The sequence below is a fragment of the Semicossyphus pulcher genome, unplaced genomic scaffold (genome assembly GCF_022749685.1).
Source record: "Semicossyphus pulcher isolate SPU_LCO1_2020_fin unplaced genomic scaffold, fSemPul1.0.p SCAF_6, whole genome shotgun sequence".
NCBI lineage: Eukaryota > Metazoa > Chordata > Actinopteri > Labriformes > Labridae > Semicossyphus > Semicossyphus pulcher.
In genome coordinates, this window is record NW_027211737.1 from 11772101 (window position 1) to 11790756 (window position 18656).

Genomic DNA, 18656 nt, shown 5'->3' on the forward strand with positions numbered 1-18656 from the left:
TTAAGTCCTGCATTGAACATGTTACTTTGAAAGGGTGTACATTAATCAAGAAAGTGTACTTTAAAGTAAAAGTTGCTTGAGTTGCAAAACCTGAGCCAAAAGTGAAACCTTCACCATGAAGTTGAAGGAAAGCAGTGAATCTTCACTTTAGTAAAAATAAAACCAGGAAATCTTTGTGCGTGAAAATGACATATTGATAAGCAAAATTAGCTAGTGTAATTTTGGACTTTGTAAGTCTATCGGTAGCCAATTAGATGATGACTTAACGACTGGAGTTTATCTGAGTGAAGCAGCTGATGTAAGTGTGACTTCAGTGCTCTTCCTCTACTGCCACAGTAACTCAATTGAAATAATTTGTATAACAACTAAACATATACCTTGCACTCTGTATGTTTTTATAGGCTGCATTCAGTTCAAGTTCACACCTCACATTTGCTGACAAAACATCCTCATTTCAGTGTTTTTGTGTCACAGTTTTTCCTCACAGCAACTGCTGTCTTCAGCCCACTTCCTGTTTGCTGTCTCAACATCTGAATTCAGGAGGGACATGTAGTGAAGGGACGCATTAAAAAAAAGGACAAGTGGCAGCTGTCGACATCATCTTTAATTAACCGACATCACAAAGGTCCTACTGTACTGTTCATAACACCGGGGCACTCAGAGTCAGCATGCTCGCAGATACTGAAGAACCAAGAGACAGCCTTTATTCAGCGTGAGAACACACTTTAACAGTCCTCGTGTTTCTCCATTTTACTGTACAGACTCACTTTGTCCAATCTGACTGGTGAATACATAGTCTGACATCTTCTAAAATACAAAATAAAGAGAAAATATTAATAATACATTTAAATTCTGTAAAGAATTGCTACTAAACTGAGGTTTCTAAAACAAATATTCAGTTCTGGTCCTATTCCATGACCCGGTGCAGCACAGATGAGACCGATACAACGCAGGGTATATAACTATTAACTATACATATATACATACACACTGTTTCCACAGGTGTGTATCAGGTGCAGGTATCTACAGTGCCTTTATTTAGGCGCATATTATACATAGTCATAAAACTGTAGTGCAAGCTAATTCCACATCACATATCTGATGACAAACATGCTTTTCTCTTCTTGTTTTTGTGTGTCACGAAAGTTTGCTCCATCCAGTGCTTCATAAACCTTCAAGGAAACAGCAGGCCTCTGTGTGTGTGTGTGTGTGTGTGTGTGTGTGTGTGTGTGTGTGGTCAGATCAGTGGATTATTGTAAGCTTCTTTATTCCTTGTTGATTCTTCTTATCTGACAATGAAGACACAAGGAGCTCTTCTGTTTCTTCATGTCGGACACTCACAAACACATCACGTGGATCGACGGGAATTTTACCCAGGAAGCTCTTCTTTTTCTTTTTCTTCTTTTGTCCTTTTAATCCAGAAGTAGTCATAAGATACAGTTAAAGGAGCGCAGCGAGAAATAGAAAAAACATCTACTTCCTTTATCTCTACAGTGCCTACATTATGTGTCAGGATGTGTGAAGTGTGAAGTGTGAATTGTGAGGTGTGGGTGGGTGTGGTGTTTGTGGGCATGTGAGCTAATAGAAAAGAAAATAAGTGACAGCATCTTCATCTGTTAGATCACATTCTCAAACAGCTGCATGGAGTTCATGATGTTCTCATCCTGGGAAAGACAAGAGAAAGAAAAACATTAGGTGTGTTTTATTCAAATAATACTTTAAGCTGCTACAGTGATGATGTCTTTAAGCTTCCGAACAAATGACTCAGTATTAGTTTTGCTAAATCCATTTTCAACATTGTCCTGTAATATTAACTTATTACGTACTAACGCTTTTTAGTCACAGCTCCACAGATGTTCACAGGACAACCAAACACAACACGACTTCACTTGATTAATTTACTTATGTGATGTGTCACATAAGTCAGGAACAACATAGCCATCAAGTCTGTTCCGCTTTGTTGCAACCTTGAGGTCGTACTGTGCACATGATTTCCATGGTCTGTACAGTTTGTTGTTACATTTTCTGTTGATTAGCGAGGTATCAGTATTTGTTGGTGTTATTTTGAATGATTCGGCCTAGACCGAACTGACACAGTTTAAAGAAAAAAGGGGTAGGACACGAATCTTTAGAAAGAATGCGACTTGCTTTGTTTGCCTGAATGTTTTTTATTTTCTTTGATGTTGTCATTTTGAAACATGTTCGAAATAAATAAATAAATAAATAAGAGAATAAAATAGATATTAAGTAAATATTCAAGTATTTAGGAGGGAGCTTCTCCTTTTATACTATCTCAAATAACACACTGTGAACCAAAGTTTAAAAACATCCTCAAAAACAAATATAAATTGAGCTTTATTCTTAATGATACGCATTGAGTCTGTCTGAAGCAAGTGCCTAGTTTTGACTGTAACAGTGGTGGGGACAACAACTTTTTTAATTGAGTTAGTTTAAATTTTTTATAGCATTATTTAAAATATGATTATTTATGTCACATCTGCTAGTAGTCTCGGAGTAGTTTAGTTGACAGAGTGAGGACACTCTCCCTGTCTCCACAAAAAAAAGTTGTTATTGTTTTCATTGTATCATTGCTTGAAATTAATACGAACTCCAATCTCTGTCTTTATCTCCACCTGTTTGTAGCAGTAGGTTTTATCCTTTATTTTATCCATTAACTATAACTGATACAAGGTTGAAAATGCAACAGTTGCACGTATCATATATTCATTTTTGGACAAAACTATTGGCACAATTCAGTAATTTCTGTATATTTGTACCTCCAATTCTACGCCCTTGGTCTGAAGCTGTGTGGAAAATATTCTTGGCTACTTGCATTCAAGTTAATATTTGAATGATTTTGAATGCAGTATGAACCTAATTTATAGCATGAGATTTGTCAGCAAGTTTCAATAGAATTAGTGTTAACATGTTATGAACCACCTCCAGTCTCTCCTGCTTTGGGCTAGGTGAGGTGTCTGATACTGGCAGGTGTGGTTTCACAATACCTGCCAGACAGAGAGGTCAAGGCTTACATTTGTTTTTTATTTATACATTAATATTAGTCAATCTTTATATCTGGAAATAAAATTGTGTTTAAACCTGACAAATGCGATATACAATTAGTGTTGTTATTGTTAGCATATTTCCTACCCTTTTGTACTTTTCCTCCTGTCAGCCATATTATTCTAAAGTAACATGTTCCTATCTGTTTAGAATGAGGTTTCATTTAGTTTAATAGTCATTTTATGATAACACAGTGTTAATATAAGTGGTGGTATGAAATAGAGACAATAACAGAGTAAATATGAAGCTGATCTTTAAAACTGCATGCTGCTAGAAAGAATGGAGTGTGGATGTGATTCAGGAAGATGACAGTAAATGAGATGAAACATGACTGATGTTTTACCGTATGTGGATAAAATTCGTCAGCACCTGATTACACAGTGACATCATGTTGTCATTGACACTGAACCTTGACTTGTTATTCTGTCTTTGTGTTGCTGAGTAACTGTGTTTGTGTTTAACGTTAAAGTCACCTTCTGACAGGTCTCAATGAACTCTTCAATGGTCACCACGCCGTCTCTGTTCTTATCCATTTTCTGAAAAGAATCAAACAAACAGAGAAAGCATCTTAGGTCGCTTTGCTTTGTTGCCTTGAATAGAAATGTTAAAAAGGGCCTTATCGAGCAGTGTATGTGTGTGGTTTTTTTTCTGTGCTCATTAAGAACCTGGAAGAACTTGTCCACGTGTTCATACGGGGCTTCATCTCGCACACAGGGGTATGTGTACCTCCCCATCATGTCGTAGATGGACTTCATGATCGCCAGCATCTCCTGAAGAGAGAAGGACAGAAGTGAAATAGTTCAAACAATAACTCTTAGTTTCCCCAAACTGTTGCTAGATTTTAATTGTAGAAATACAACCGCATAAATGCAGCTTTTTTGGTAGAGTTGAGTCGGGAACTTATTGTCCCTTCTCGCCTAGTTCCTTTCAGTCAAATAAAAGTTGAGTTGTAGGAGTTATCTGAAATACAACATCTACCTGTTTTCAATGATCTCAACTGTAACTTCCTCTAACCTCTTTGGTGATGTAGCCGTCCTTGTTAATGTCGTAGAGGTTGAAGGCCCAGTTGAGCTTCTCGGTGACTGAACCTCTGAGCAGCACTGACAGGCCGATGACGAAGTCCTCAAAGCGGATCGAACCGTTCCTGTCGATGTCGAATGCGTTGAACAGGAAGTGAGCGTAGGTGGTTGCATCTGTGGGCAAAAGGAGTCGGGGCTTTAGATTAAGTGTACTATATATTTTCCAAAACACCAACAATTGTAAACAGAAAATTATTTGGTTGGGGAGGAGGGTTTCACCTAATATATTTGACTTCTTGAAATAAGCAAGAGGTTAGAGATATTTGTTTTGGACCCTCCATCTGTCATTTTTCAACCCTACTCTGACTTAAAGCAGATTTATTAAAGGGAATTTTGGCCCTGTTTTAAGTGGATGTCCAGTCTTAATTATAGTAAATCTAGCCGATTGAAGCAAGTTCTCCTGCTCATGCAGGACGCACCAGCCGGGCCTACATGACCCAGGATGCAAAGCCACGAGCACACACATCCTGGGCATCTCTTTGCTGTATTTCTTTGGCTGTATACTTTTGCTGTTGGAAATGTAGCTTAGCTAGTATTTATAATACTAGTGGAGGCGGAGACGAGACAAGCAGAGGCTCTTCCTTGCCACTATGCACTGTACACGTCATGGTGCCAGAAGAACTACAGAGTTTGATGATTACTGATAAAGATACAGGATTTATGGCTTCGGCATGAGATAAAATATACCTTTTTGATTGAATAATGGAAGTAAATTTACAAAAATACAATTTTAAGTTACTTGAGTTTTCCCAATTCATGTTTTGCTCTGAAAGCTGAAGGTACTTGTTACTCATAACTAGGATCTTTCATAAAAAATGTATCAACATCCTTTCAGCTTAAGCTGTAAGAAAAAGAGGAAAGAAAATGGAGAACTTGGAGAACTTAAACATCCTCTTTTACTCTCCTACATACATTCGAACCAACTACCTTCTGTGGAAAGAAAACTTTTTTCTTGAAGTCCTTAACAAGAAAGGACAAGAAAGGAGAGATTATTCTAACGTCTAACCTCCTTGGGGAAAGAACTGAGAATAGATGGTCTTGAACGTCTCCTCATCAACCATTCCACTGGGACACTCCTGCTCCAGAGAGGAAGACAAGACATGTATTAGAATTATTCAGGTCTATACACAGCATAGTAAGAGTTGTAAAGCAGCCTGACATACATTCTTAAACCCCCGATACAGAGACTGCAGCTCCTTCCTGGTGAACTTTGTCTGAGCCTGCAGCTGGTCCAGCCCCTCCGGCTGGTGACGCACCGTCGACAGCTCCAAATCACTGTCGCTGCTGTCTGTGGGTGAGAGTGAGAGAGACAGAAATGGAAGGATGGAGAGACAGACAGGAGGAGAGAGAGGAAACAGAAAAGAGAGAGAGAGAGAGAAGTGAGGTAGAGAGGGAAGGATGAGGAGGAAACAGGAGGAGGATGGGGGCAGACATTGAGTTTGTGGGTGCAGGTAAACATTCAGGGAGGGTGGCATTTTTACAGAGCACGAGGGGAGAACAAGCAAGTTTGGAAATAAATCAGGCCGAATTAGGGAGAAAAAAGAAGAGGAGGTACTTTCTTTATGGCGGAAATGTCACGTTACAAGTAAAGTTTTGATCTGATGGCTAAATTTGAAAAATTCAATCTTTTTAAACACAAATAAGTGTTGCAGAAATACTGGTTACCAGTTCTCACACGATAAGAGAAAGCACGAATGGGTAAAAGGAAAACATTCAAATTTTTAAAAAGAGGGACATTTTATAGAAGATAGTATTGCAACCATACTCACCATCTTTAGACAGAGAGAAAAGAGCAGGAGGAGGAGGAGGAGAAGAGGTGGTGATACAGAGATGGGGTGAGAGAGTAAATGGAGAACAGTGAGAGCGATAGTAAGAGGAAGAAAAAAAAACAAAGAAAAAAGTCAGATCAGACACTGACACGTTTATACGATGAGGCACTGTGCGGTCCAGAGGAAAAAAGACTCAAGTTATGTTCTGATCAAACATCCAGCAGAGCACTGAAATATGAGTTACAGGAGACGACCTTTGACCTCCTTCGACACAGGAATACTTTCAAAAGCAGGCCCAACATGAAGCTGTGTGTTTAATCATGATGTCGGTGATTAACTGTGTTTTTGCCCTCCAGGATGAACTTCATCACAATCTTGACCTTACAGAGCTTTCAACCACACCTCAAGTGAAAACTGTGGGAAAAGTCAGTAAGTGGACCTTGAGTTAAGATTTCTTTTCTTTGAAGATTTCTGGGATGATTTGTCTTCGAATAAAAATGCAAGTGTAATGTTTTTGTTGTTTGTCCATATCAACATCAACAACACTTAATACCATTGTTTAGTAATGCTGCATTTATGTCATGTCAGTGTTATGGTAATTCAGAATTTCTGACTTCCACTTCCAAGTCAAAAATATGAGTAGCAACTCAGGTTTTGTCAGACTTGAGGGAATGGCCAAAGTTCACTGTCATTCAACCCAACTTTAAAGCATATAGTATCACACTATCAGTGCACAGTATTCTAATTGTCAACCTACTTTGTAATCATGCGTTCTTCTTAATGATGCATCCCGTTAACATGCAAATCTTCTCCTGAGGTCCTCCTGCTCTCTTGTGATGCTAACTGCTACAAACTAGCTGGCTTTGTTTTAAAAGAAAATCTTTTTTACATGGGCACAGTTAAAGTTAGAAATGCCTTTGTTAGTGAAGATTTTAGGAATGTTTAAATCTGTTGCTAGAACTTATACAGCACCGTCCAATCAAGAGCAATGAACCATGTTAACAGGAAGTCACTCTCCTGTAGCATCATAAGCTAGCGTTTCTTTACAAAAAGACACTTACTTACTACACACAATGCTTAATATATTAATGTAGTATTTCTGTCTTACTATATGGAGGAGTTTGTGTTTTTGATTCATTATATTCAAACAGTTTAGAAAGAGCTGAAAGGTCATTTATGCTAACCTAGCTAACGGAAGTTAGTTAGTAATTTAGTCAGATGTCATCAGCATTATGTTTCATAACTTACGATTTTTCAAGGTTTATAAGTTATTAAATAACATTTATCATGTTTTAGGTCAGATATATCGACCGCATGTGTTTTTATCTCTTTTACAGTACACTCTAAACAGGTTACATATTAGCAAGCTAACATTAGCCTTGTTGGTTCAGTTAGCTACACAACAGTACTACAAGTTCCGAGGTGTAAATCTTAACTGCATAAAACTTCCCTTAGTAAACAGCTAACATTGTAACAAAGCGTAGTTTGAAGTCAGGAACAGCAGGTTTAAACTGTCGCTGTCATTCCTGTTGCTGTAATTACAAACTAGAGCATGAAAATGTGTATTTACACCTGACTAACACAAGTCCCAAATAAATGCGCTCATGCTTGAGTAACCAGCTGACTTAGGAACATGATGACTCCAGTTTTTTCAACACGTAGTTAAATATTACCAGACTTATACTTTAAAGTTAAATTACTTTTCTGCAACAGCCTACAACAGAATCAAATAATCCCAGATTAACATTAACATCTTTCTTATTTACACCCTTTGTGCTCAGCTCACCTTTTTAGCAACTTTAGAACTATTTGTATTCAAACTCGGTTGAAACAACCATAACACAAATTTACAAGTAGATTATAGAAACAAAACTATCTCCAGCCTCTTCACTACATGTCAGCCTCCTCCCCCTATTCTTCCTTCCCCTCTCCAGATCCCCTCACCTGTCTCAGTGATGTCAATGAGGCCCAGCAGGTGCATCAGTTTGAGGAACATGATCACCAGGCAGACGATCCCAACTGTCTGGAGTCCCTCCGTCTCCCACCTCACACTCATCTTCCCCCCCTCTTCTTCTACCTTTTCCTCCAGGGTGGCTATCGTTCTGTTCCCCTCACTACTACATTGTTATGTACATTATCTGTACACCTCTCCTACAATCCATGCGTCTCTTTCAGGTTCACTCTCTCTGTCCTTCTTCTCTTTCCCGTCCCGTCTCAGAAACAGTGTCACTCACCCATCACTCATTTTCTGTTTCTTCATTTAGCCCTTCCCTTCTGCCTTTTTTAATTGACTGCCTCCCCCCGCCCTCCCCTTGTGCTCTCCCTCTCTCTCCCTCTCTGTCCTGGTGTGATGGATCTTTCAGGATACTCTCCACAACTACGTGCAGGGTCTGATGGTCAAAGTCCTTATGAATGTTAACTGGAGCAGATTATTGTCGAAAAAGTACCTCTAAGCCTAGATCATCACGTTAATCGAAGGGAAATCCAATAAGAAAGAGAGGAAGATACTCTCACAACACACATTGTTTTAACACAGATGTTTTAACTTCTTGCTTTATTTTGTTCCTTATTTGTTGCTAATCGACCTTTGAACCCATCCAGAGAAGAGCTGCATTTTCATTCAAACAGCTGAATAGAATACACAAAATAAAGCAAGGCACTGAATAGTGAATCTATAAATGGATAAGACTAATGAGATATGAATTCATTTTGCTTAATGTGACATAAATAACACAGTTTGCCTTTAAGGAAGCAGAGTGGGTGGTGACAAAGGTCAACAGGTGTCCTGAATCTCATTTTCCCACTCAGCTCTGTGATCCACTTTCTAATTGCGCCCCGGTCTCTCCAGGGGTCCATAACACAGATTTAATACTGTGTCACACACTCATAATCCTGTAATAAAGGCAAACAGTGAGCACACGCGCCCTCTCGTGGAGACAAATGAAACTACAGGAGCAGACACAGGAGCTCTATTTATTTCACCATGAACAGGTACTTTTATCCTACATGTACAGTTCTTATATCTCTTTATAGATATATTATATAGATATATGTGCTTTTATGTTGAAAGGACCATCAGACAGGAAGTATTTGAATACTTTATTTTGTAGTTCAGAGGCAGACTAATTTTTTTCCATAGTGGATAATTAATTTTATTTGACATTCATTTTAAGGATATAAAACTTGACTGTGTTTGATTAAGTAGTGACGTTGATGTTATTATTTTGATTGTTTATCTTTATTCAATTTATTATTTTTACTTTTGCTGGGATCCTATTTTAGTTTAAAAAAAAACAAATCTTCATGTTTTTTGACCCAAGAACCCTTTTTGAACACAAGATGATGCATCTCAAGTTAATATCTGACATGAAAGATGTGAATGATAAACATTCATAATGTGGGTCCTTTGCTCTGTCTATGTCCATATAAGGTGTCTAATTAGAGACAGAATTACACACTCATTCAATGTGTAAAAAACATAATTTCAGACTGTACTACGAAGAAAATCATGATGAATGACCTGAAGACTACCTCTCAGGATGGACACAGCTCTGACGAACTCCACCCATAAGGCAGGATGGACTGAGTGTGGCCTGAGAGGCAGAAACAGTCTTTCAATCTCTCCCTGCCGCTCCTAAAGCTCCTATTAAAGCTCATATTAAAAACTGAAGGAGAATGATCAACGCACAGTTTCTGTCCTCTGTATTGCATGCCTGCACAGTGAGAGGACACTGATGTTGACAATTTCCTTGACGGCCATCTATTATCACTTTGAACAGTTTATAGCAGGATATCCTAACCTTTAGTACTTTCCTCTTGAAGCACTGATGATCATTAGAGCAAAATGGACATGTTCACAGTGCGAATGCTTCTTGTTACACCATTTCTATGAAATGATCCTGTTACAAAGGCGGGAAAGAGGGACCTTGTCTTCAATCTTTATGTGTATTTTGTGTCATTACATTGTGTTTCACTTTTTGAAAACTCTTATTTTTAAAAATCTGAGAAAACATTGTGTTTTGCCTTTTCAGGTTCTGTTGCTTTGGTTAGAAATGTGAAGGATGGGTGTTATTTTTTTTTTTTTTTTACTTCTGATTGGATGAATGTCTTTGATACACCCCATAAACACAGGGAGCTAAAAGGTGAACAAATGAAGCTACTCACTCCCCCATATGTCTCTACAGTGTATTGATGTAACTCAGCACTAAAATAAATCCTGCACGAGAGACTAATGTGGAGTAAAAATACCGAATACTGGTATCAGAATAGGACTCGTACATCTCTGAAGACAAGGCTGCTCTGGGATCAGATTTCAGCCCAAAATAGGGCCAAGCTGGACTGAACCCAAAATCCACATCAGATCAGAGAGCAACACTGAACCAACAATCAAAGGCCAGCGGGTTCATTAACCTGGATTCTACATATGCGGACACACACACGTTTACTACACACACACACACACACCCACACACAGAAGGAGGGTCGGTGTGTGCATTAAGTGTGAATCAACATCAAAGGTTATTTTCTTGAGAGCTGATGACATAAATAATGCAACGAATGAGCTAACAGACGTTATTGGACTGCTGACTGATAGAGGACGTCTGAAGCATTTTTAAACACCAAGTCAGCTCGGAGCCAAACAACATCCTCCAAGGCTAAAACATTTGTCTTTCAGGTCCCCACCCCTCGCACCTGATGTAACTGGTTCGTAACTGGTTCGGTTACAGCAGAAGTAAACATGCTAACAGCCTGGTACAGAACACGGCTTTGCTTTCTGTAGGTAATTTTTTCATGCATGACAATTGTACAAGTGGAGTTGATTTTTATATAACTTACACTTTTTAAGTTTTGCAACGTATGTAACCTTGTTTTTATCCCTCTTTATAGCATCATAGTCCTAGAGAAACAACATTTGATCTCACTGTGTACTTGTATATGGTTGAAATGACAATAAGAAAAACTTGACTTGATAATTGAAAGTATAGCCACTTCGATGGACAGGTGAGTGGCTCGGCTGGCTGTTAGGCGTTGCCTCCAATAATTCCAGTCACTGAGTTTGACTTCTTAGGTATCTGCTTTCTTGGCAAAATATGGTCACTCGTGCCTCAAAAGAAAACAAGATTGTGATGGACAAAATATCAAATTCAAAGCCTCAAAACGGTCGTCCACAAAAGAGTGGGTGACATCAAACACTTCCACATTTCTTCTTCATTCCACATCATCATTTGCGTGATCAGTAATATGTTAAAATATGGGGTTTGAGATTTCGGCAGACATGCCAAAACCCCTTGTAGTTATTCTGAGGTTGTCATGTTCAACGCTTTTTTTTTTAAATGTTACAATTTTATTTAGCAGACGCTTTTGTCAAAGTCAGACAACAAACAAAGTGCAAAATTCACAAAATCACAAAATGTATTCACTTAGAAAATAAAGGCCAAACTGTAAAATATAAATTCTTCTAAATCATTTCTGAGCACATGACCTCAGTGTCCACAAGGGGGAGCTACGGCCTTGAGCTACAGGTGAATCACTCACAGAAGCACTGAAGAATACTCTCTTAAAAATTATAGTATAATGCCAGATGCCAAGTTTGCAGACTATAAAACCATGGATTTACCTTTAAATAAGCAAGATACATAATAAATGTTCAATATATGACGACAAGACTGACAGTAAGAGTCTTAATAACAACTGTGATCACCACAAACATGACACATTTATAACAGGGCTTCTTTCGGACTCCAAGGCCAAACAGCATCTAAACTTGTGTATCCTGATGACAAGCGAGGTGACTGTTTGTGGAGAGTTAAATGATGCTTAGAATGTTAAATATCTGCGGCCAAAGAGCCAATCATGTCTCTGTTGATGAAGATGCTCGAGCAGATGATGATGTAATGATGCTGTGGTTGTAAAATCAGTCCCACTGAGAGGAGCTGAAGTCATGCAGTTACAGGAATCAGCATTAAGACACATGAGGAGAATTTTGAGGCTGCAGAGGGATGGCCAGTGTCCTTCAGGGTCCTGGAGGAGTTCTCCAGACTCCATATTTAGGTGGCCTCAGAGAAAGCCTGTTCGATAGCGCATGTATAATTAATGTGAAGTAATGCTAGACCGGGGTGTGGGCACTGCCACAGAGGGGGGAGGAGGGGTCTTATTGGAGGAACTGCAGATTGGAGAAAACGAGATGAGTGATAAATTATGAAACGATATTACTGCTGTTTTTGTTGAATTTATTACTTAAGATGCCGGGCCCGATGAGAGGCACTAATGTGCCGGCTGGAGCCTTCCTGCTGTAATTGTCTTGGCACGCTGACGGGCAGGGCACTCTCTCCGGCTGGACTGCAGCCCAAAATCTCTGATCAAAGGCAGCAGCATCGCTCAGAGAGCACATCCGATGGCTCTTTTACTGTCCCTCATGGACACAGTCTGGTGGCCCATCAGGGTTTGATGGAAAATCTCTCAGTAGGCAAAATAAAACATCCCATTAACCTTTTCTCGCATTCTCACGCTGATGCCAAACACTCACGGATCGATGATCGCTCAGAACTGATGTGTTTTTTTTTTTATCTTAATAGAAAAAGTAAAAAACTGAAGTGTTTAGTTCTACTTTACTTGTATTTTCTCTGTTAATTACATAGTAAAGAGCTGACAGCTAAAAAGGAGACCGAGAGTGAGGATGGATGACATGTAACCTGGGATAAAATGGTCGTTAATCCCTTTAATCTCTTCTTACATATTTATTTTACCCATTTATTTTTATGGGGATAATGTAGATTGATAATCATCACTATAAATGTGCTGAAGTTAGCGTCCTGTCTCTGTTTTATTTCTGACTACTTTGTCTTTTATTTTGAAAAACCTATTTTGAAACACTGACATGTGATCTGGAAAGTGTACAATTGTCTTTGCTTACTGTATGTGGGAAAATAATAACTTCCACACACTGATGAGCGTACTTTTACATCAGCAAAACTATCAATACTATAATATTAAAAGACTTTAATTATAACATATGTAAAGATGCAGGAGTGCTTCAAGCAAAGTGATTTAACGGCAGGATGCTGCATCGAGGATATTGGACTGTATTTGTATTATTTTTTGTGTGCAATCAGTCAGCGTGGTGTTGGTTTTGCATTTAAATACTGGTGTTTATTCATATTCTGCTCATCCATATTCCAAACGAACTGTTCTTCTTTTGGGAAGGGCGCCATCGACAGAGTCAGCGAATTAAATTGTCAGCAGTGTTTACAAGGAGACGGACCTCTACTGAGACACGATCAAACAAGTATTTTGGCGTGCTTCAGCCGGCTCCAAAATATCACAGTTTTATGAGCTGAGAAAAACAGTCCTGTCCTTTAAAACTCTCTTTTGTTCAGATATCTGATGGCGAAACCTTCAGAGGAATGGCAAATCTTTTTGTTTATCACCAAATTTGGAGATAAAACACTTTTATACAGGCGCCTACCGCTAGAGTTAAACGGATAAAAATGTGACCTCAGCACCTTAATCCCCTCTATCCCTCATTAAATAAATGGTATAACACAATATAATATCATTGTGAGCAGATAAACAATCAGTAAAAATGTATTAATCTATTTGTCAGCAGCTGTAACTGGTGTAACTGGAGGCTTAAACAAATACTGTGAATTAACTTGTGAATATATCCAACAAAATTGAGTGTTATAAATTACTTACGAAATGTTTACACAGTGATTGTACAGTAAATGTTAAACAGGTGGATTTATGTTAAAGGCTTCCCACTGATGTAGTGACTAATGTAAGTGCAGCCATGCCGTACTACAGGTGTCTGTTATAGAGGGGCCTCAGAGGGGCCCTTACCTTCAAATGAGGACATGGGCTCCAAGATGCCAAACTGCTTCAGAACTGCCATGAAAAGGATGATGACCACGCCGATGGCAAACAGCTCCATGCCCTGGATCCCCATGACTGCAGGGCCCTGGGGGGGAGCCCGCTGAGGGCTGAGCCTGCACGAGAAGGCCTCGTCCCGGGGAGAGACAAAGAGGAAGCCGGGGTGACCCTGGTTCAGCCGGGCCAGACGAGTCAACAACAAGTGTTCTCACAGGGGTGATCAGGGATCAGTCTGCTTGTTGGATGACTTCATGTGTTTGTTTCCAGGCCCAGCAGGCAGCATGAGAGCCGGGGCCAGCGAGCTGGACGCAGGCTGCTCTAATGTCAACACTGATGCTGAAGTGGAAAATATGTAGAAGCCGACATATATGGAAAACCTCCCTCTCTAAACCCAAGGGGGAAAACGGGGGATGTGTCACTGGCCATTTATTATGGCGCATTAAAACGAGACGTTTAGAGTCACTTTCCCTCTGCTCGCACTCTCAGCAGCTCAGACTGATAAAGACACAAGTTACTGCTCACGCTCTTAATCCAAACAGCTATTATCACTCCTCACGTCATAGTTTACGCTCACGGATCACATTTTGGTTACAGATGGAAACGTCCTTCGGGAAAAGCAAAGAATGTGGTGCAGCCTCGGTGTCCATTTTCAGGATTTGGCTCCCATTAGATTTGAGAAAGTCTGGACTTATTGAGATACAGAAAACAGAATATGAAATAGTTACGTCTCCTCATCTTCCATGCTATAAAACTGCAAAACTACATAAGCAAATTAATCATAAATTACCCCTTTAGAAGTGCCAACCACAGGCCGGTTCTGTCACCTCAGCTGTGTGACTGAAACATCGTGTTTTCTGCAGGACAAGGACAATTTGACTTTTGTCTTAGCTGCATCCACTCCCCATATTTAGAAGAGGATAACCTTTTAAAGCAGACCTGTCAGTTGAGTTGACAAAAGCAAAATTGAATGCAAAGTGAAACTATACAGAGCAAAGCTGCAATGTCCAAGAAAATCTTAAACATTTACTTGTGGGACTTGTTTTAATCACCACTTTTCCTCCCGTTTTCTCTGTAATCCTCAGGTCCACCAAACCCCATTCAACAAAGACTCAATTTACAAAGACTGGAGGTTCTCTGTTGTTGTTGCCTCTGATTCAGTCCATGTTATTGTTTGTCCAAATCCACCTCCAGATAAGGAAGAGTTCGGCTCTGGAGAGAAGGCGCTCAGCAGCAGCGTCCTGAGAGGGAAATCCTTAGAAACTGAGAGGAGCTGTGGGGAATGAAACCTCCTCCTCCCCCTGGAGTCTACCTCCTCCGCACATACTTTCCCATCACTCCCCTCTCTTTCTGCAGCTTCATCAATTTATCTGTTGCTGCATTTAGTTGCAACTTTACCTCCCGTGGCTCACGTAGTTGCGATCATTCCAGCTGAGGTTGAAAACTAAAGTGCCCCGTCCACTCCAAACCGTCCACCCACTCGGTCTTTCCTGTGGTCTCTCCTCACTCCCCTGCACTCCTCCTTTTTCCTCCGTCTGTTCATCTGATTCGCCTTTGCTCCTCCCGATCCTCCTCCCTTCATCCTCTCCGTCATTCCATAACTTTGGCAAACCGCAGACTTTCTCTCCACCTCCTCTTGACTCCACTCTGTCACTTTCCTGCTCCGAAGTGTCCTTTGTTTCTCCAACGCATCCAAGTGTGCAGGAGCTGGTGTAGAAATGTTTAAATGTAGGGGACCAGATGTGGCAAAGAAGGGGTGTACAGTTGTATAATTGAGTAAGAACCATAACCCGAACCAACCGAACTTTGTATTGTTTTTAATTGTTTGTGTTGTAATTTGTGTTTTTCAGATCTTCCTGCCCAGGTACCACAGATGTAAATTAGCTCTATAGCTAACTCTGGTCCAAGAGAGTAAACTAAACTAAACTAAAACTACATGGTCTTTAGCTGCTGCTGCCTCTTTTCTCTCTATGAACGTAGACAGTGTTAGAGTAAATAAGATGCCTGAATATAAAAGTATAATTATGTTATTCAGACCTCAAACACCTTAATGATTCCTGGAAGTGTGTGCAACAGTTTGTCTCAGACGACATGGAAAAATATTGAGTGTGTGTATAAATGTGTTTGTGTGACTGAAGTCAAGAGAGGATAACTGATGACTCCGCGCTTGCTAATGCATCAAGATAAGACGGGGAACAAAGATGTGTGTGTGTGCATGTGTGTGTGCGTGTGTGTGTTAATGCATTGACTTGGTTGGAGATAGGAGATACAGATGGGAGGCCGGAGTGAGAGAGGTCGATATCTTTGTGGCGAGGCGGTGGTGGTGTGGATCACCCTCCTCTCTCTCTGCTTCGTACACTTTACCAAAAAAATACAAATAAACGATCAATAATAAAACGACTGATCTATTTTCAGTCACTATAGATACTGCTCGTCATGAAGTCAGAGTGTGTGGTGTCTGTGTTTACAGGGGAGGAGTCACCCTGAAGGTCAAATTTACAATGCAGATAACACTTTGTGAAGGAGAGTGGATCGGGTGACACGCATTCACATTAAAAACACACACAGACGCGCACACGCCATGCATGTAGGAATCTGTGCGTACTGAAGCTTCATGTTGGAATGTTTATTTATGTGCATTTAAGTTTGGTCTTTTGTATATTGATGCTAGTGTTGTGAGTTTGTGTGTGTGTGTGTGTGTGTGTGTGTGTGTGTGTGGTTGTTCCTCTTTGCAGGCCATTAGGACACTAACAGGTTTTTAAAAGGTAGGCTGGGCGCTGCATGCTGACACAACAGTCAGTAAAAAGGGAGAGAGGACTCGGACTGTTTCCTCTCAGTCAGACACATCATCAGCAGAAATCACCTCAAGCCTTCACCGCAGCCGGAGAGGAAGAGACGCGAGTATGACGCTCAGGCATGTGCAGAGGCTTTTGTTAAAACATGACGCAGAGCGCCGTGCTCTGCTTGTGATCTTGCACTTGTAACATTCTTCTTTGGAGCAACATAGTCAGATATAAAAATGTTGTGCATAATAGTTCACTAAGGTAACGCATAATGATCCAACCTGCAGCCACAACACTGTTTAGATGTGAAAGAAGATATTTCTTTAATAAAATACAAAAGCCATCTATTACAAGAACAAATCCTCAGTAAAGTTACTTAGTATAGCAGCAACAACATGTACTTTAAGTCAGAGATGTGGACTTGAGACTTGGTGACTTGGACCCGAGTCGACTCACTGTGCTCACTGTTTTCATGACTTGTGACTTGACTTGACTAAATATAAATTACTTGAGACTCGACTCGGACTTGCAAGTTAATGACTTGAGAGTTGACTTGAGGGATGATGACTCAGATGACTTGCGTGTGGACATAAGTTTGAATGTTGTAAAATGTCAAGTTTCTAACTATCAAGTATGTATGCAGCGGAAACTGGGAACCATGATTGGACGACTCTAAAAGCTCCCCGGTATGTGATTGTCACGATTGGATGAATGGCTGTCAGTCAAACTCCTCGCTATGGCAACACGCAACATCAAAGCCCCCCGCTACCTGATGTTTTTTCCCCAAAGAGAAGCCTCATCAGTCGTACTCTTCACTACTCAATACGGTCTCAGAGCAGACCATCATCATGGCTGCGTCTGTGCTAAGATAATACAGATACAATTCATTGTCATACTTTTTGAACTGTTTATATAAATTAGCCAATAATATAATTATTAGACGGGCTGCTAACACCTTGTGTTTTCTCTTTATAAAGACCGGATACTACAGGTAAGAGTGCTGTATCTTAGGTCAGCTAAAAGTGACTTGACTCGGGACTTGACTTGCCTTAACTAAGGACTCAACTCAACTTGACTTGACATAACCTGTGACTTGACTTGACTTGCCCAAGAAAGAATGACTCGAGACTTGCTTGAGACTTGGACCAAATGACTTGAGACTAACTTGGTACTTGAGCAAAGATGACTTGGTCACAACACTGCGTCAAGTAAGTAAGATCACTTTATTATAGGCTCCGCAATTTCATAATGGTACATGATCATGAGTTTATGTTATGATGTGCTGTCGGGTCAGAGGGACGGGGAATTTATCTATTTCTTTTTTGGTAGTTTAATCTTTCAGTACGAAACGTATCATTTTATTGTATGTTTAGTATCGAAAATTGCATTTTGGAAAGCCAAATGACACAACCGTGAAATAAATAAAGTGTGCAAAATACAACATCTAATATGTAATACAGTAAAGTCGTGTAAAATCCATAAAGTCAAATAAAGTGTCTATAATAAAGAAGTTATGTTTAATGTAAGTGTAATTCCCATTACCACTAACCAGACGCTGAAACTAACTTCAACTGCTACAGAGTAACAGATTTTATAGAAGTGATTTACAACTATTAAGTGATTTCTGGAATGTCTTCTGTAAAACCACGGCTTCATTAAGACGTGTCCAAAGTCAAACAATAAGAAAGAGTGAAAAAAATGAGACGGAGTGAGACAGTGATGAAGGGAAAGAATAGACAAAGAGTGAAACTGATTATGATGAAATCAAACGTTTGCCTACCTGAGCGGTGGTACCTGGCTGCACTGTGGCCGCAGTGCGAGAGGCAGCTGGGCCGAGAGAGGCGCCTCCTGGCCTCCACAGAGAGAGCGGCCATCACAGCTCCCATAATGCAGCTCAACTACTCGACAACAGCGAGGCTAACAATGCTAACGAACCGCTCTGAAGTACTGTGAACACCACACGAGATCCTGGATATCACGACAAGATCTAAACTTTAAAAGACTAGCAGTGAATGCTCAGTCATGGAGATCAATGCTAACAGGGAGCTTTGAACTGCTGAGCTGCAAAGTGTGAACTCCAGAAGTGAGCCTGAAAG

At 40.1% G+C, this 18656-nt stretch overlaps 1 protein-coding gene across 2 annotated transcripts in view; it reads right to left on the reverse strand.

Annotated features, from left to right (window-relative positions):
- Positions 1-596: 596 nt before the first annotated feature.
- Positions 597-18656, reverse strand: part of kcnip3b (Kv channel interacting protein 3b, calsenilin) — a 44755-nt gene continuing 26695 nt past the window's right edge. The window contains exons 3-8 of one of the 2 annotated variants that reach the window (XM_069682385.1): positions 5306-5430; positions 5149-5218; positions 4078-4256; positions 3729-3833; positions 3537-3599; positions 597-1664 (exon numbers count right to left, since the gene is read on the reverse strand). In XM_069682385.1, coding sequence (XP_069538486.1) covers positions 1617-1664; positions 3537-3599; positions 3729-3833; positions 4078-4256; positions 5149-5218; positions 5306-5430 — 590 coding nt within the window. In that variant the 3' untranslated portion in view covers positions 597-1616. Of the gene's footprint in view, positions 1665-3536; positions 3600-3728; positions 3834-4077; positions 4257-5148; positions 5219-5305; positions 5807-18656 lie in introns of those variants that run through there. The other variant, XM_069682384.1, reaches the window with a different exon arrangement.